Source organism: Felis catus, chromosome B1 (assembly GCF_018350175.1).
Source record: "Felis catus isolate Fca126 chromosome B1, F.catus_Fca126_mat1.0, whole genome shotgun sequence".
NCBI classification, from domain to species: domain Eukaryota; kingdom Metazoa; phylum Chordata; class Mammalia; order Carnivora; family Felidae; genus Felis; species Felis catus.
In genome coordinates, this window is record NC_058371.1 from 191,443,426 (window position 1) to 191,463,947 (window position 20,522).

Here is a 20,522-nt window from a genome sequence, read left to right on the forward strand (position 1 = left end):
AGACAAAGATAAAACTCCTTTACACGACATTTGTCTCATTATGTGGTATTTCTTAGTGTCATCTTATACCATGCTACCCCTCACTCTTTGCTTAACGATGGTCTGATTTCGATGCCTTCCATGCAGTGCTATTCAACAGAAATATAATGTAAGTCATATGTCATTTTAAATTTTCTAGTAGGCACATTAAAAAGAAACATGTGAAACTAATTTTAATACATCTTATTATTCTCAATATAACCAAAATATTAACATTACAACATGTAATCAAAATTTAAAAATTGAGGGAGTGCCAGGGTGACTCAGTCGATTAAGTGCCCAACTCTTAATTTTGGCTCAGGTCATAATCTCACAATTCATGAGTTCAAGCTCCACATCAGGCTCCATGATGACAGTGTGGCACCTGTTTAGGATTCTGTCCCTCTCTTTCTCTGCCCTACTTCACTTGCGCGCGCGCACACTCTCTCTCAAAATAAATAAACTTGAAAAAATTTTCAGATAATCTACGTTGTGTTGTTTGTGCTAAGTTTTCAAAACCAAATGTGTTTTGAAACAGCACATCTCAGTTTAGACTAGTTGTTAATACCCACAAGTTTAATGTTTATTTTTGAGAGAGAGCAGAAGAAAGAGCGTACATGCAAGCGGGGGAGGGGCAGAGAAAGAGAGGGACAGAGGATATGAAGTGAGCTCTACACTGACAGCAGAAAGCCAGATGCAGGGCTTGAACTTACCAACTGTGAGATCACGACCTGAGCTGAGGTCAGATACTTAACCAACTGAGCCACCCAGGAGCTCCTAGCCACAGGTTTTTAACAGCCACATGTGGCTGGCTGCAACCATATTGGAGAGAAGAAATCTAGAACATTCTTCCCTCCCCTTTTCACATAGTGAAGGTCTACTCAAATATCAGATTATGGTCACCTTCCCTGAATGGAACAAATCCCATATTTTAAGTTCACATAGGACCATACAGCTCTTCTTCATAGCAATTATCAATGTCAAAACCTTCCACTTATTTATTTGATTGATGTCCCAATCACTGGACCAGAATATCCACAAGGGCAGTCTATATATGTTTTGTATACCGTGTATACTCTATCATTGGCATTTAGTATATAGATGTTCAATAAATAGTTGCTCAACTAATAACTTTATGATTCTAATTTTAATTTTAATTTTTTTTTTTTTGAGAGAGAACTCTTGCATGAGCAGTGGGAAGAAAGGCAGAGGGAAAGAGACAGAATCTTAAGCAGGCTCCATGTTCAGTGCGGAGCTCGACACAGGGCCCAATCCCACAACCCTGGGATTGTGACCTGAGCTGAAATCAAGAGTCAGACACTCAACTGACTGAACTACCCAGGCACCCCGATTTTTATTTTAAAAATGGTAATTTCACTAAAATATAACTCCTCTATCTAAATATCTTACTCATTTACATCCCTCTAGTTTCCTTCAACCTTTATTTTTTATTTATTTTTTAATGTTTATTGTTGAGAGAAAGTGAGACAGAGTGAGTAGGGGAAGGGCAGAGAAGAGATGGAGACACAGAATCCAAAGCAGTCTCCAGGCTGAGTTGACAGCCTCAGCTGATGCGGGGCTCGAACTCACGAACTGTGAGATCACGACCTGAGTCAAAGTCAGACACTTAGCCAACTGAGCCACCCAGGCGCCCCTTCCTTCAATCTTTAGACATAAATTGTTTTTGTACACTTAAAATCATTATGACTATTCAATTTTGTGTTCTTCCTTCACTCAAATTTGTGTATCTTCTCCCTACATGTATAGTCTTCATATTTACTACTCCAATTATGTAATTATACCATACTTTACCATTCTCTTGCAATAGGACCAGACATAAAGTATGCAAGTAGAACTTTAAAACTACTACTTTTCACTAAAGACATTTGCTCTACTAAGAATGAAACTAAATTTTAATGGTTTAGTAAAAGCTACTTTTAATCAGAAGTTCTACATTGTCGTAAACAAGAACTGGCATCTTTACTGCATTTAGAAACTCATGACAATTCAGGGAACTAGATTTTAAATTTCTTTGTGGTTTTCTGGGGTTTTTTCTAATTTATTTTTGAGAGAGCCTAAGTGGGGGAGGGGTGGGGGGGGGGGACAGAGGATCCGAAGCGGGCGTACTGACGGGGCAATCTGGATGTGGGGCCGTACCCACGAACCACGAGATCATGACTTGAGCTGAAGTCGGACGCTCAACTGAATGAGCCACCCAGGCACCCCAGGGAACTAGATTTTAGATTACATCCATTGGCTGTTTTTCATTAATCCCAAGAAAATATAATTGAGGGAGGATCCTGGAAGAGCCTAGATACATTCAAACTTTGCTTTGAATAAGTAGCATTGGTAAGAATACCCTACTATGGAATACTGTTGCCATAAACCACATGTGGCTACTGAATGCTTGGAATGTGCTAGTCCACACTGAGATGTGCTATTAAGATTTAGTATGAAGAACAGAATGTAAAATGTCTCAACAGTTTAATATTGAGCAAATGATGCCATTAAAATATTTGGGGTATATTCGGTTAAGTATATTAAAATTATATTTCACCTATTTACTTTTAATTTTTAAATGTGGCTACTAGAAAATGTTAAGTTACATGCGGTCTGCATTATATTGCTATCAGACAATGTTGTTTTACTAGAGTCTTGCAGTATTTGTGTCCCTATAGTTAATAAAATCTCTATGAAGAGTTACTTTAGTAAAACGTCTTTAAATATATAGGAAAAAACCCCAAATTCCTTTCACAGGGCTCATAAAGTAAGTCTCAGAGTCTTTCTATATAGCAAGACTCCAGGACTTAAATATACCTAATATGTTTCAGTATTTCCTGTTACTATTCAAAGAATGAAAATATTTTACATCTCCTCCTAGTATAACTTTTCAAACTTGTTAAAGGGATAAGTATAACTTATATACGAGGTCTTTTATATACATTATCTTAATTTAATCTTCACAATATGAAGTAGCCACTATATAATTTTTTTATTTTACCATTTATATTTATCAGATGCTAAAGATGATTATCTTTTTATTCTTTTGAACCGCAAGGAACATATTACTTACAAACTAAGGAAGGAGTGGGCTAAAATAAAGCTTCAAAGGCCACCAACTTACCAACGATTCAATGATGCCATTCATGGTTGCACCTATACCTGTTGAAGTGGACATCTGCTTCAACAATTCATAGCACAAAATAAGACACTTCTGTAGTGTTTCAGCATCATTCTAAAATGAAACACAAAATATTCTACATTAGTATAAATATCCTCTGCCCATCCTTTAAATATTAGCTTTTTCAGGGCTTTCTCTAAGGCATATTGTCTCTTTGGGCAATCTTATCCAATCATACAACTCCATTTACCATCCATCTCCTAACTTTCAGATTCATACATACAATTGCTACATTTCCTCTTGTACGTTTCACAGGCTTCTCAAACTCAAAATTTCCAAAAGAACTCATCATTACCCAAATCCTTTCTCTTCTTGTGCTATCTCCATAAATAACACTGCTATCTACCAAATGTCCAAACCAAAAGACCTAGGGTACATTCTGGATTCACTCTTCTCCCTGTTACTAATTCCTAAATACTCCTCAAATCCATCACTTCTTTCCACATCCACCATCATTGTCTTCTTCTGGCTGTATACATATCAAGGCTACATTACTATAAGTCTTCAACTACTATGCCTGCCTAGGCTTTTATCACCCTGCACTCTATTTTCTAACTAAGATATAAATCTTATCCTACCACTTAAAACCTTTAGTCATTCACCATGATCCCTGGCTAAAGCAGAAAATTTTAAATACTGCTTATACAAGACCTTAACAGGCCTGGCCCTTAATTTTTCCACAAGATTTATCTCTTACTTCTCTCCCCTCACTTCTCTAGTCATATGGACCTGAAGTTTTTAAACACAGCAGGTACTCTTTAAACTTCTAGACCCTTATATAAGCCATTCCATGGGCCTACAGGATTCCTTTAAAAACACATCAAGAAACAATACAGTGCATTAAAGGCACAAATCTAAAGCCTGACTCGGCTGGGTTTGAATCCTGTCTCTACCATTTACTATCTGTGTAATTTTGGGCAAGTTACTTTTCCTATATAAAATGAAAATAGCACCAACCCCATAAGGTTATAGTGAGAATCAAATACTTGTGAAGTGCTTGAAGCAGTGACTACCACAGAAAAAGCATCCTGTAACTGTTAGCTTACATTATTATTTTTATTCCAATGTCAAGTGAAAACACTTCTTCCCCTAGGGAAGCCAACAACAAGAATAGATTTATAACCCTTAAATAGGACAAATGAAGACACAAATAGTCAAAGCAAGTCAAGTTAAATAAATGATATTAATCATGATAGGTCATGTTTGTTCACAATTTCCCAATTCAGACCTGCAGTTTGTATCATTTTTCAGTTTACATTTTTATTTTTCACTTTAAATCCGTTCCTCAAATTAAGCACCCATAATGATCCATACTTTGTCAAACAAGATAAGATGCTAGCTATGAAAATAAAATTCAGGCATATTCAATGGGAAAGTGGAGTGTTGGAACAGGGATGTCTATGACTAGAGAAATCAAGGATATGGTATAACTTACAAAATGCTCCTGAACAGTAAACTCTTTCCTATCCAGCATTCTCTTTGAGCATACTTCAACTGGCACTTCCCAAACTCAAAGTAAAATAATAAATGATGTTTACTACAAAAGGAAAAATTCTAAAAGATCTCCTGAATGAAAGCTAACATCAAATATTAGAGCAACTGATACCATTCTATCTTAAAGTGACAAGTATATCAAATACCACTAAGTTAAAAAAAATGACTGCTGAAACTAAACTTTAAATGTTACTAGATAAAATGTTCAGTATTTCATTTAAAATAACAAAACTCCTTAGCTTTTTCTAAGAACAAAAAGTTAACAAAAAGTTAAGCTTTAAAAACTATATGTACTATCGTATGGTTATCATAGAAATTCTTTTCCTAGCTCAGAAAGGTCATGAGTCTTCCATGAAGAGAGAGATGGATAGATGGATACATTTTCTTTTTCTAAAGCATTCAAAACACACACACACACACACACACACACACACACACACACACACACACACAACCAAACAGAAGAAAATACTAGAAGGTAAGTTTCCTTAGCAAGGAAGAAAAGACTGTAGGCTCCAGAGATGAGCATGACAAGGGAGCAAATAAAGTCCTAGTTATAATAATTAAAGCTAACTGAGGCCTTTTAAAGTCTAAAATAAAAAGGAACAAAAGGGAAAAACTATTTTCACATTAATTCATGATACTGCTAAAAACCCCTCCAAAGTAAACATACACTGGCAGGAGTTAAGAAAGAAAATAAAGTGTAGTTGAGATGATTAATAACTGCTGACATTTAGTATGAAAAAGTTATCTATACCTTCTCTATGTGAACTTCTTTGATTTCAAGTTGCTCTGTCTCTTTCAATAGCTTTACTTTGGCATCTTCTAATGCTTTTATTTCTTCTTTTAATTCTGATGCTTGATTAAAATCCTGTAAGTTAATGCAATTTTCCAAAGCTTCTTTTGCCTCAATCAGTTTAACTTTTATTTCAGCCATCTAAGGAAAGATATAAATTGCTTTAACAAAAACCATTAATATAAAAATCTATAGCAAACTGAAGAGTATTATTTAAAATCTCAACAACGCAAAAGTTCAGCCGAGTCCAGCATATACAAAAAAAGTTGTATTCTTCCTGAATCAGAGACAGGCAAATCTTTCAGACAGCATAAACTGGTAACATTTTAGATACTCTTACAATTTATAGTTAGTAATGTGACTTTGTGAGAACAATTTTGAAAATATGCAGCAAAAGGAAATAAAAGACTTATACAACTACATCATTCTCAAAACATTTCTTTAATTTAGAAGAAATTTACCCTGAGTTCTTTCTTTCTTACGTCAGCGGGATCATCAACACCAACGGTAACAATGGGCGCCCGAATCTCAGAGATAATTTCTGTAACCTGATAAATTATAATTCAGAGTACATGATTTAATATATGTTCTATATGATAAAATGACACCAAATTTGCTATACATAATTCCAAATAGTATCCACAATCTCCTAAAAAAATAGAGCAAAACACACAAGTAAAAATAGCACATAGTCTACCTTCTAGACAATTTGGGGGGAAAAATGACCAAACAATATATCTAACTAAAAATTCCAAGATTATAAGAAGGTAAACAGGCACACAGATGTTGAAGATAAATTCTCTCATGTAATACTCAAAAAAAAAAAAAAAGAAAAGAAAAATGAGTATAATATCTAATGTTAGGGACCAAAAACTAAAACTTTCTGCCCGTAATCCTCAATTCCCTCTTGCATAAATAATGACAGCATAACTAAAGACTTTTCCTCTCACAGCCACTGGGACATCAGAGTTGGCTGATTTAGGAAAAGGCTACATCCCCAATGAAGGTACTTAAGGAGATGTGGATAACCACTAACTGGGAATGCTGTATTGTAGAAAGGATTTATGTTTAAGCACGTATAAGGAAGGGTTGGAAAAAGACAACCTCCGAATTAACTTGCAACTCAGTACATGAATTTATGAAAAACACTGACAGAGCTGTCTTTTTTGACTATCTCGAGAAAATACTTGGCAATATTATAATAGATAACATTTATTTCTGTATTTACCAAGCACTTCATGAACATTATTTCATTGAACAAGAAAAGGTAGGTTTTATTGCTATTCTCATTCTGTACAAGAGTAAATTCAATAACTTGCTCAAAGTCACAAAGCCAGAAAGTACCAGAAGGGATTTGAACGTAGGTATGAATAACTTGAGCCAGCTCTCAAAACCCTTATGACTAAGGTACATGTGTCACCTCTTCCCTAACCTGCTCTATTTCAAACTGATTCAACAGAATGATGGACTAACAGAAGAAAGGAGAGAATTTTTAAAATGTGCGTGTGGGGCTCAGTCAGCTGGGCATCCAACTTCGGCTTAGGTTATCATCTCACAGTTCGTGAGTTTGAGCCCCGACATCAGGCTCACTGCTATTTGTGTGGAGCCTGCCTCGGACGCTCTGTCCGCCTCTCTCTACTTCTCACCTGCTCACGCTCTCTCTCTCAAAACTAAATTTAAAAAACATGTAGGGGTGCCTGGGTGTGATTCAGTCGGTTAAGTGTCTGCCTCTTTCAGCTCAGGTCATGATCTCATAGGTTGTGAATTGGGGGGCACCTGGGTGGCTCGGTCGGTTAAAGCATCCGACTTCGGCTCAGGTCATGATCTCACGGTCTGTGAGTTCGAGCCCCACATCGGGCTCTGTGCTGACAGCTCAGAGCCTGGAGCCTGTTTCAGATTCTGTGTCTCCCTCTCTCTCTGCCCCTCCCCTGTTCACGCTCTGTCTCTCTCTGTCTCAAAAATAAATAAACGTTAAAAAAAAAAAAATTAAAAAAAAAAAAAAAAAAAAAAAAGAAACCTCACATTGGGCTCCACACTGACAGTGCAGAGCCTGCTTGGGATTCTCTGCCTCCCTCTCTCTCTCTGCCCTGCCCCACTTGTTCTCTTTCTCAAAATAAATACATAAACTTTAAAAATAAATAAAAAGTGTGTGTGGGAGAAAGACTCAGTTTTAAGAAGTTTAAAAACTTAACAGAAAAGACTAAAACAAAAAGCAATTAAAGACAAAAAAGCAAAAACTACTGAAAACAAGACAATCCTAAATATCATTAGCCAAAACCTCTTAACCTTTATCAACAATGAAGATAATTACTTACAATTTGTGTTCTCTTATTATCATCTGTAACAATGCAGAGCAATCTCTCAACAAGAAAAGAAAGTAGGGATATTGGGGTTGTGGGCAGAGTAAGAATCTCCTGTAAAATAGCCAGTAGTCGTTTCCTGCATTCAAAAAGAAATATTTTAATTTAAACATGACCTTAGAAACACATTTTATCTGTAACATTTCACTTATCCTGCAGACTTAATTACATTTGTCTCAGTTCTTTTTTTATCACTATAAATACAAAAATGTGTACAGACTGTAGGTCAAAAATTCATGTCCTGCAAAAAAGTAATATTTATAAATGATCCTACAATCTTTCATAAATCAACATGATGAAATGACAAAATATCAGAAGTGAATCAAATCTTTAGATATATTACTAATCCTGCCTGTTATAAATATTTTTAAGCAAAACCTGCAATTTTATTTATTCTGAAAAAAATTGAATGAGGAACTTGTACTTTCCATATATATGAACAAAATGGATACGAGCTGTACAGGTCCACCTATATGCATATTTTTGCCCATAAATACAGTACAGTACAATTCCATAAATACAATATAGTACTGTATTTTCTCTTAAGATTTTAATTTTTTTCTCTAGCTTCCTTTATTATAAGAATATGGTATATAACATAGAAAACACATGTTAATCAACTGTTGATGTCGATTTTTATGTTTATGCTTATTGGTAAGGCTTTCAGTCAAGAGACTGTTAATAATTAGGTTTTTTATGAGTCAAAAGTTATACATGGATTTCTAACTCCATGGGGGGGATGAGGGATCAGTGCCCTTACCCCCTCCCTCTGTTACTCAAGAGTTAATCATATATACATATATGCATATATATGTATGGATATATGCATGTATACATACACATACATGTGTGTATTCACACATACACACAGAGAGGGAGGAAGAGAAACGGTGTATTTTCCTGTTATATGTTATATGTATAAGAGGAAAGAAAAAGCTCTTTATTAGCACTTTAGAAAGGTAGTTTAGGGGCGCCTGGGTGGCGCAGTCGGTTAAGCGTCCGACTTCAGCCAGGTCACGATCTCGCGGTCCGGGAGTTCGAGCCCCGTGTCGGGCTCTGGGCTGATGGCTCAGAGCCTGGAGCCTGTTTCTGATTCTGTGTCTCCCTCTCTCTCTGCCCTCCCCCGTTCATGCTCTGTCTCTCTCTGTCCCAAAAATAAATAAACGTTGAAAAAAAAATTTAAAAAAAAAAAAAAAAAAAAAAAAAAAAAAAAGAAAGGTAGTTTAAATACATTTAATCACACTGTAACAGACCGTATTTCAATATAGCATATTAGAAGAGCAAATTAGGACTAAGGCTAATATTTAGACATACCTTCCTCCTTCTTCACTTGTATCCAAAGACTTGATAATTAGAATCAATTGTTGACCTATAAACTCTTTTGACATCAAATTTCCAATATAGGAAAAATCACTTTTCTTATCATCTTTAACAACTGGAATACTCTGAATATAACTAAAACAAGTAGAATAAAATGTAAAATCTGTTAAAAAACATTAAACAGCTCCCCATGAAGTCAGAAAGAATCTTTTTCAGTTCATTAGTCCAAATATATATGGATGCTTATAACACATTATACTAATTTGGTTTCAAGAGTAAACTCTATGCTGTTGTTACAAATTTTCACAAACTTATAGGCTTGCATCAAAAATATATTCCTTAAGTACATGAAATATATTGTTATATATTATATATAATAATGTTATACATATTATATTATATCATATTATATTGTATTATATGAAAACGTATTAATTAAAGATTCAAATTTCTTACGGGGAATTTTCAAAAAGCAATATTTATGTCTCTCAAGTTGGTAACATTATTTCAGTCACCAGTATTCTCAGTTATAAAGTTCTGCATCCCTTTAACAAAACACAATTTTTCATAAAGAGCACGTCTTCTCTCATCATCCCTAAATGACCATTATTCTTTTGTTTAAAAAAATAGTAATAATCAATGCTAATTACATGAGTAATCCATGAATATAATGACCTTTTAAAAAATCAGAAAAATATAGATACCTTCATGAATTTGTATTTTCCTTGCTTAAGGGCCCTACTAACATCTGTATTGTTCTTATTTTAGTGTAGATACTCCTAAATAAGCACCATCAACTACCCTTTTATCCTTACCATCACTACCCAAATTAATGCTTACCCTCATCTAGATTATATTCAACAGCCTACCAGAAGGTTTCCCTATCTTGTGTGAACAAAAAAAGCTACTTAATGGCAGAATTAGGGGCACCTGGGTGGCTCAGTTGGTTGAGCATCTGACTTCAGCTCAGGTCATGATCTCATGGTTCATCAGTTCAAACCCCGAGTTGGGCTCTGTACTGACAGCCCAGAGCCTGGAGCCTGCTTTAAATTCTGTCTCCCTCTCTCTCTGCCCCTCCCCTGCTTGCATATTCTCTCTCTCTCTCTCTCTCTCAAAAATAAATAAACATTAAAAAAAATTGTTTTAAGACAGATTTAAGAATTTAAGTTTAGACAATTAGGTACCTTTAGGTTGGAAAGTAATATGAAAAACAATCCTGATGAAAAATGTCATTTTTAAAATGCCAACAAAAATCAGGGCACCTAGGTAGCTCAGTTGGTTAAGCATACAACTTTTTTTTTTTTAATTTTTTTTCAATGTTTATTTATTTTTGAGAGACAGGTCGAGAGAGAGAGAGAGAGAGAGAGACAGAGAGAGAGAGAGAGAGAGAGGAAGGAGGTGGAGCAGATAGAGAGGGAGACACAGAATCCGAAGCAGGCTCCAGGCTCCGAGCTTTTAGCACAGAGCCTGATGCAGGACTTGAACTCACGAACCGCGATATCATGACCTGAGCCTAAGTCAGACCCTTAACCAAATGAGCCACCCAGGCGCCCCAAACATACAACTCTTGATTGTGGCTCAGATCATGATCTCACGGTTGTAAGATCCAGCCCCTCATTGAGCTCTGGGTAGAGCGTGGAGCCTGCTTGGGATTTTCTCTCTCTGCCCTTCCCCCACTCACATGCACACAGGCACGTACTCTTTCAAAATAAATTAATGAACTTAAAAAAAATTAAAAATTGGGGCACCTGTGGCACCTGGGTTGTTGCTCAGTCGGTTAAGCATCCGACTTCGGCTCAAGTCATGATCTCACAGTTCGCGGGTTCGAGCCCGGCGTCGGGTTCTGTGCTGACAGCTCAGAGCCTGGAGCCTGTTTCAGATTCTGTGTCTCCCTCTCTCTCTGCCCCTCCCCTGTTCATGTTGTCTGTCTCAAAAATAAATACACAGTTAAAAAAAAAAATTTTTTTTTTGTTTTTGTGGGGGCACCTGGGTGACTCAGTCAGTTAAATTGTTCAACTTCAGCTCAGGTCATGATTCACAGTTCACGAGTTCAGGCCCCACACCAGGCTCTGTGCTGACCGCTCAGAGTCAGGAGCCTGCTTCAGATTCTGTGTCTCCCTTTCTCTCTGCCCCTCCCCTGCTCATGCTCTCTCTCTCTCTCTCTCTTCTCTCAAAAATAAACAAAAAAAAATCCCTGATTTCTTTATGTGAATACGTCAGTTAACAGGAAATTGTTTCATATCAGAATTATGAATCACTAACTCTTCCTGCTACAAAATGTCTGAAAATATATTCCTGAGATTATCAGGAAGCAATTTTCCATTTAATTTTGTTTCTGTACCTGAATAAACTAATCCTATCCAGTGATGTTCCTCCAAAAAGAAAACCATTCTATTTCTTATTCTTTCAATAGTAATTAAACTACAATTTTTAAAGTTTTCTTCTTTACAAGTGAAAAAACGCAAGTTGATTAAAGTTACCTATTTCAAAATCCACAGATTAAGTGACAAAGGAAATATAAGAATCCCTGACTTCTTAGAGCCAAAAGAACCAAGCTCCTTACCTGTATTTCAGTAAGAATTAATCTGTGAAGCAATCCTTGAGGAGAGGCTCTCCCTGTTATTTAAGTATTTATTTCCTTGGCACAAAAACAGACACATAGACCAATGGAATAGAATAGAAACCCCAGAACTAGACCCACAAACGTATGGCCAACTCATCTTTGACAAAGCAGGAAAGAACATCCAATGGAAAAAAGACAGCCTCTTTAGCAAATGGTGCTGGGAGAACTGGACAGCAACATGCAAAAGGTTGAAACTAGACCACTTTCTCACACCATTCACAAAAATAAACTCAAAATGGATAAAGGACCTAAATGTGAGACAGGAAACCATCAAAACCTTAGAGGAGAAAGCAGGAAAAGACCTCTCTGACCTCAGCCGTAGCAATCTCTTACTCGACACATCCCCAAAGGCAAGGGAATTAAAAGCAAAAGTGAATTACTGGGACCTTATGAAGATAAAAAGCTTCTGCACAGCAAAGGAAACAACCAACAAAACTAAAAGGCAACCAACGGAATGGGAAAATATATTCACAAATGACATATCGGACAAAGGGCTAGTATCCAAAATCTATAAAGAGCTCACCAAACTCCATACCCGAAAAACAAATAACCCAGTGAAGAAATGGGCAGAAAACATGAATAGACACTTCTCTAAAGAAGACATCCGGATGGCCAACAGGCACATGAAAAGATGTTCAGCGCCGCTCCTTATCAGGGAAATACAAATCAAAACCACACTCAGGTATCACCTCACGCCAGTCAGAGTGGCCAAAATGAAAAAATCAGGAGACTATAGATGCTGGAGAGGATGTGGAGAAACGGGAACCCTCTTGCACCGTTGGTGGGAATGCAAATTGGTGCAGCCGCTCTGGAAAGCAGTGTGGAGGTTCCTCAGAAAATTAAAAATAGACCTACCCTATGACCCAGCAATAGCACTGCTAGGGATTTATCCAAGGGATACAGGAGTACGGATGCATAGGGCCACTTGTACCCCAATGTTCATAGCAGCACTCTCAACAACAGCCAAATTATGGAAAGAGCCTAAATGTCCATCAACTGATGAATGGATAAAGAAATTGTGGTTTATATACACAATGGAACATTACGTGGCAATGAGAAAAAATGAAATATGGCCTTTTGTAGCAACGTGGATGGAAATGGAGAGTGTGATGCTAAGTGAAATAAGCCATACAGAGAAAGACAGATACCATATGGTTTCACTCTTATGTGGATCCTGAGAAACTTAACAGGAACCCATGGGGGAGGGGAAGGAAAAAAAAAAAAAAAAAAAAAAAAGAGGTTAGAGTGGGAGAGAGCCAAAGCATAAGAGACTGTTAAAAACTGAGAACAAACTGAGGGTTGATGGGGGGTGGGAGGGAGGAGAGGGTGGGTGATGGGTATTGAGGAGGGCACCTTTTGGAATGAGCACTGGGTGTTGTATGGAAACCAATTTGTCAATAAATTTCATATATATATAAAAAAAAGTATTTATTTCCTAATATTCTTTATCTTCTATAAGCATCTATTACTTTTATATCAAGTCATATTGTTAAGCATTGCATCAAACTCCTTAATTTTGGAAACACTGCAACATGGCCCAAACAGCATTATAATGAATACTCTAATTAAATATTAAAGCCTGAAACAACTACTATTGAAACAGTAGATGCACACATATTTTTTTATGATATTACTATGAACTGAGGCTATAAGTTTCCATATTGGGCTCACATTTAAGATATTTACCCTGGATTCAATATTTTGCACACAAATTAAAATGCATTTATAGTTTCAACTCCTGACTTATGTTGAATCATCATTAAGCAAAAGCAGAATACTATATTTATATTCCATACAAAGAGAATTCAGGCTTGTAATTCATATTCTATGGAAGAAGCTTTTTAAAAAATGCATCAAGGGGCGCCTGGGTGGCGCAGTCGGTTAAGCGTCCGACTTCAGCCAGGTCACGATCTCACGGTCTGGGAGATCGAGCCCCGCGTCGGGCTCTGGGCTGATGGCTCAGAGCCTGGAGCCTGTTTCCGATTCTGTGTCTCCCTCTCTCTCTGCCCCTCCCCCAATCATGCTCTATCTCTCTCTGTCCCAAAAATAAATAAACGTTGAAAAAAAAAAAAATTAAAAAATGCATCAAAAGCGTTAAGTTAAAAACTCTACACACCAAAACCTACCAAAATATACATAACCTTTGGTCCAGCAATTTTACTTCTGGGAATCAACTCCACAAAATCCCAAACATACATAACAATGTATGATTTAACAAAACTTTATCAGTGAAAACTGGAAATCATGTTAAATGTCCATTAACAGAGGAGTAAATCAAATATTGCCTTCACACTATGAAATGGCATCTTGTTAAGAGTGTGATAAATTTATATGTACCAACGTATAATGATCTCAGATATAAGTAGTTGAGGAAAAATGTATAGTGTGATATCTTAAAAAAAATCATGCATTTTCATATACGTGCATGTAAATGTAGAGAAAGAGATTTGAATGCATATACCCCAAATTGTTAACTCTAAGATAAATGGAATTGAGGAATTAGAGGGTGATAGAAAAATTCCAGGGGTACCTGGGTGGCTCAGGCAGTTAAGTGACTGACTCTTTAGATCTCTGCTCAGGTCATGATCTCATGGTTGTGAGATTGAGCCATATGACAGGCTATGCACTGAGTCTGGAGCCTGCTTGGGAGTCTCTCTCTCCCTCTCTCTGTCCATCCCACAAATGCTCTTGCTCTCTCAAAAGAAATAAACATTTAAAAGAAAAGAACTTCCACATTTTTCTTCTACATATTTCTATATTTGAATTTTGACAAGAATTGCATTCATGTTTTAATGGTATGATTTTAAAATAAAATTAAAAATCAGAATTAAAATAATGAAAAAGGTGTATTTTGAAAAAAATTTTTTAAAAAACAAAAAGCCAAACAGTGACAGTCTTAATTAATACTAAAACTGGCCTCAAAGGTTCACCCTGTCAGTCAGAAAACTACAGCCCATGCACCAGATACAGCCTGCTGCTTATTCTTATACAGTGTGCAAGCTAAGAGTTTTACATTTTTTTTTTAATTTTTTTTTTCAACATTTATTTATTTTTGCGACAGAGAGAGACAGAGTGTGAACAGGGGAGGGGCAGAGAGAGAGGGAGACACAGAATCGGAAACAGGCTCCAGGCTCTGAGCCATCAGCCCAGAGCCCGACGCGGGGCTCGAACTCACAGACCGCGAGATCGTGACCTGGCTGAAGTCGGACGCTTAACCGACTGCGCCACCCAGGCGCCCCTAGAGTTTTACATTTTTAAATGAAAGCTTGTTTATATATGGATGTATACACACACATCTGAAAATACCTATGAAAATTGTATGAAGTTCAAATTTTAGTGTCTATAAACGTTGATAAAAGTTTTGTCGGGGGCGCCTGGGTGGCGCAGTCGGTTAAGCGTCCGACTTCAGCCAGGTCACGATCTCGCGGTCCCTGAGTTCGAGCCCCGCGTCGGGCTCTAGGCTGATGGCTCAGAGCCTGGAGCCTGTTTCCGATTCTGTGTCTCCCTCTCTCTCTGCCCCTCCCCCGTTCATGCTCTGTCTCTCTCTGTCCCAAAAATAAATAAACGTTGAAAAAAAAAAATTAAAAAAAAAAAAAAAAAAGTTTTGTCGGAAAACAGTTACAATCATTCATCACATACTCTTTGGCTGCTTTTTAACACCACACCATAATTTTCATTATGACACAGTATGGCCTACAGACCTAAATATTTACTGTCTGACTCTTAGAAAAGGTTTGCCAACCAATTTCAAAAGTAACACATCATCACCTTTATGTAGAAATGTTCATATTCATACCCTAACAGCTTTAAGGAAATACCGTAAACATGTTGACTTTCTGCTCTTTCAGTATACTGTCCAGTACAGAGTATTCTTCACAAAGACTCAATATACATTCCTATTTATCCTTGCCTATCCAAAAAAAAATGGTTTTGAACTGATTCCCAATCCAGCTTGACTTTGACAGAGGGGTACAGAGGACTGAAACATACAGCACCAAAACTACAATACAAACAAGAGCAAAGAATTTTACCTTAGTAAATATTCTGCATATACTACAGGCTCTGGCAAAATCTGCTCCAAAACTTCTTCACCTTCATCTCCTTTCGATTTCACATATTCACAAAGGACACGCCAATACAAAGCGTTTTCAGGAGTTAATGTTTCCAATGGAATCAGTTTCCTTAATTTAAAAGGGAGAGAATAAGACAAAACATAAGCTTAATATCCAGGAAAAAGTTTGAACTGAGTAGGGGCACCCGGGTAGCTCAGTCAGTTAAGTGTCCATCTCTTGATTTTTGCTCAGGTCATGACCTCACAGTTCATGAGATCAACCCCCACATTGGGCTCTGCACTGACAGCAAGAAGCCTGCTTTGGATTCTCTCTCCCTTTCTCTCTGCCCATCTCCCATTCATACATGCTCTCTCTTGCTCTTTCAAAATAAATAAACTTAAAAAAGAATTTTGAACTGAGTATAAAAAATGGGAAAAGCAGACTTGATTTATAACCAGCATCCTTTAATTGCAAAGTCATTAACTTATTCACACATACACAAATAAAAACATTCAAAGCAAAAGAAAAAAAAAAAGAATCAAACATACAATAGGGATGCATATTGTTGGACTTTCCATGGTAAGCTAATGCAAAAACCAAAGTAACAAAATGAGAAAAAAAAATGCAGCTAAAGTTGTCTATGCAGATAAAGTAGTGAGTTCTTATACAAAAAGAATAAAAAAGACATCTACCACAGTAAAGAAAACACAAGTGGGGTAGATAAAAAGTACTGATACAATCTGAAGTAATCAGAAAAGGGGACTAATTTTAATTGCAGAAGTTCATCATTATCACATTTCAAATAATGAGTATATACCTGCCATCGTTATTTTTACAGATTTCTGCCAGCTCATTAAGAGGAGTCACTGAAAATAAGGCATTCAGAACAGAGACTGCCACTTCAGAAGAATTTTCCACATCTAACCGATGAAGCAACTCTAATATATTTCCTTCAGTGAAACGTAACCAGCCTTGGAGAAGATGCTTCTGCATTGCTTGTTTTACAGCATCTGTTAAGTCATTTGAAATAGAAGTGAACAGAGGCTCCCTCTAGCTTCCATTTCCTATATTTTGTCTGTATTAATCACCTTTTATCATCAGATCAGTGTTGACATAAAATCAGTATTTATAATAAAAATAGACACTAAGAGGAAGAACAAGGAAAAATACTGGAGAAGAAAATAAAAGTACAATAATATTGCAAATGTCACTATGCTGTCCACTTCCAAGTAATAACGGAAAAGTTCAAATCAAATACCCAACTACTATCACAGCCTATAAAAATATCTGCATTACTTTTCCCCTGGATTCACTGGACTTCAAGTGTTAGTCCTGATATTATGATAGCTATTATTTCACCCATTGCCTGACTTCATCTGTTACACGCTTGCTATTTGCAATAGTGAATCACATAAGCATATATCACTGAACAAAATTTATTCTTAGTTTTTAAGTCATCCTCTTAGTCATTAGTCTTCTGACAATGTTTTGAAACTCAAGTTTTCTTGCTACAGCAAAATTAAGCCATCTGAGCCTTCTCATGGGGACTAGAAATTTAAAATATATCATTCCTCATCATTCCCATAAGCAGATTCTCTAGTTTTAACAAAGACAAAAAGAATTTTAAAAAGGTAGGAAAATTATACTAATCTGATAATTCCTAAATTCTGTTTCTACAGCACAGGACACCTTCCTATCAAGATATACACAAAGGGGACAGATGGCACATTTTTAGAAGATAGAGAGTTCAAAAAGATATCCTGCACTACATCTGATATAAATTAGCTATACATCCTTAAGATATAGTTTCTTCATCTTTACAGATGTGTTTTACAACACAGGAAAATTAAAACAAATTCTGCTCCTTTAATTACCACGATCTTTAACCTTATGAAATGATACCAAGCTAAATTGTGACAGACTGAGGCAATGGTAGGCTTACTTCACATAATTAAGGAAACATGTTTTCTAAACCTTGTAAGTCTACTAAACCAAAATCTTCTCAAGTTATGTATTTAAAGAAGTCGATCTTACCTGATCTGTCATTAAGACCTTGTTGAAGAAGCATGACTCTCTGAGCAATGGACATAGCTCTCATATGAACCTTTTCAGCTAAAACCTTAAAAAGATAAGGTGGTCATTAAACTCAACATAGTCTATATATTTCGTAACCAGTAATATCTCCTTCGTCTAAGAAAATAACCCATAATTTCTAAAACAAATTAATATCTGGAACACATTTAATGCAATAAGATTTTACCTAAATTACCTATACTCTCCATCCATAAATATCTCACTGAAGAAATCATTATATGCCAAATATTCTTCAAAAGCATTTTAAGAATGCAAGTTATTAGACTGACTTACTTGATAAGCCAGCTTTCTCACAGCCTCCTTCACATCTTTGGTGCGCCCTACAATTTTTGGTAAAGTTTTTGCTGATGGTGCAATACATGATAACACTGCCCGCCTAACTTCTGGATTTGAATCATTTTCAATCAAAGTAGCATATGCTAAAAAAAGAGCAATACATTTTAGTACATTAAAGAAATATTTAACAAGTCATAAGATAGCCCACATTTTGATATTTAACAATATCCTTAAAATGATACTCATTTTTTTTTTAGTCTCACACATTTAATTTTACCTGAAGATTTTTTTCTGCCAACTTCCCTAAAGAAAAAAAAAAAAAAAAAAAACAGAATAAGAGAAGCACCTAGGTGGTTCAGTCAATTGAGCATCTGACTCTTGATTTTGGCTCAGGTCACGATCTCACAGCTGGTTAGTTGGAGCCGCACACTGCACTGGCAGGGCAGAGCCTGCTTGGGATTCTCTCTCCTATTTCTCTGACCCTCCCTCTCTCTCCAAATAAACTTTTAAAAAGAATAGAATAAGAAATTTGTCAAAGGACTAAGCACATAGGCTAAAACTGAAAACAAAGAGCCCTAAAGATCATGGAAAAATTTATCATTAAGATTATGTCTTCGCCACTCTTCAAGATTTAGAAGTCTAGTATTGCAGGCAGATTATTTTAAACTAATAATGCTTTTTAAAGGGCTAATTATTTTGATTTTTAATGAGTCCTAAAGAAGTTACTTCTGATTTTGCTCACTGAAACAAATCCATTTCCTGTATTTAAGTATTTATTCACCTCTACTTCTCAAATTTTCCCCATCTTTATTATTAAGTACATGTTGGCTACTAAACATATATTTTATACAATACTATGTGTACCATTTAACACCAAAAATATTAACTATCATTAGTTATCAAAATTGATTATAAAGCTAGTAAGAGGGACAAAGACAAAAGTGAAAAAGGTCCCATAATGTAGCCAGACCTATATAGAAAAGTGGAATATGACTATCTTTATGAGCCCAGAAGTAGGGAATAATTTCTTAAATGAAAGAAAATGCAAATCAAAAGAAAAAAAAGTGCAAATCATAATAAAGGCAGAGACCGAGTAATTTTGACATTAGGAATTTCTGTCCAATGAGACGTCCCAAAGAGAGTGAAACAAAGAGCCATCTAAAGTTGAAAGAGATCAACAATTCATATAAGCCAAACATTTCTTTCCAAAATATATAAAGAATTCCAGTAAATCAATAAGACAAACCAACAGAAAAAATGAGACCACATTGACATTATATAGAAGAAACGTAACTGTTAAATAAATGAAAAGATGCATAAAAAGGATATATATCATACACACAACTGGATTAAAAAAAATTATTAAATCTGACAATATCAAACACTGGAGAGAATATGGATCAACGAATGCTTTTATTCACTGTTACTGGGAATATTAATTGGTAAACTATTTTGTAGAACTGTACCTTATCTGATAAAGTTGAATGCACACATATCCCAACAAGTCCACACTAGGTATATACCTTAGAAACTCTTTAAAAAAAATTTTTTTTAACGTTTATTTATTTTGAGACAGAGAGAGACAGAGCATAAACGGGGGAGGGTCAGATAGAGGGAGACACAGAATCTGAAACAGGCTCCAGGCTCTGAGCCATCAGCACAGAGCCCGACGCAGGGCTCGAATTCACGGACCGCGAGATCATGACCTGAGCCGAAGTCGGCCACTTAACCGACTGAGCCACCCAGGCGCCCCCCCCCCAGAAACTCTTTAACCTGTGTACCAGAAGCCAGGTATAAGGAAGTTCATAGCAACAACATTACTAGAAGGTCTACCAATATTAGAAATAATAAACCGTGTTACATTTATGCAACACAATGCTATAAAACAGTAAATAAGGGGCACCTGGGTGGCTCATTCAGTTAAGCATCTGACTTTGGGTCATGATCTCATGGTTCAGTTTGTTAGTTCGAACCCCACATCAGGATTTCTGTTGTCAGCACAAAGCTCACTTGGGATCTTCTGTCTCTCTCTCACTCTCTGCTCCTTCCCCGTTTCCGCTATCTCTCTCTCAAAAATAAACATTTAAAACAATTTAAAAAAACAAAACAGTAAATAAATATTATCAACATGGATGAATGTTACAATTATAATTGTTGAAAGCAGAAAAATATGATTCACATAGCATACAAAATGATAGGCAAAACTTTTTAGAGATACACACAAATGGCTGTTTAAACACAAAGGCAAAAGAATAATTAACACAAAATTCAGGGTAATCATGAACTGTGAGGGCAAGTGATGTAATTG

General features: G+C 36.2%; 1 protein-coding gene across 2 annotated transcripts in view; it reads right to left on the minus strand.

Annotated features, from left to right (window-relative positions):
* The window catches only part of NCAPG (non-SMC condensin I complex subunit G), a 48,918-nt gene that overhangs the window by 25,575 nt on the left and 2,821 nt on the right, over window positions 1-20,522 (minus strand). Inside the window, exons 4-12 of one of the 2 annotated variants that reach the window (XM_003985501.6) lie at window positions 18,212-18,357; window positions 17,879-17,963; window positions 16,662-16,854; window positions 15,824-15,973; window positions 9,164-9,304; window positions 7,805-7,928; window positions 5,951-6,037; window positions 5,451-5,630; window positions 3,143-3,253 (exon numbers count right to left, since the gene is read on the minus strand). In XM_003985501.6, the coding sequence (XP_003985550.2) occupies window positions 3,143-3,253; window positions 5,451-5,630; window positions 5,951-6,037; window positions 7,805-7,928; window positions 9,164-9,304; window positions 15,824-15,973; window positions 16,662-16,854; window positions 17,879-17,963; window positions 18,212-18,357 (1,217 nt within the window). The remainder of the gene's footprint in view (window positions 1-3,142; window positions 3,254-5,450; window positions 5,631-5,950; window positions 6,038-7,804; window positions 7,929-9,163; window positions 9,305-15,823; window positions 15,974-16,661; window positions 16,855-17,878; window positions 17,964-18,211; window positions 18,358-20,522) is intronic. The other variant, XM_019829714.3, reaches the window with a different exon arrangement.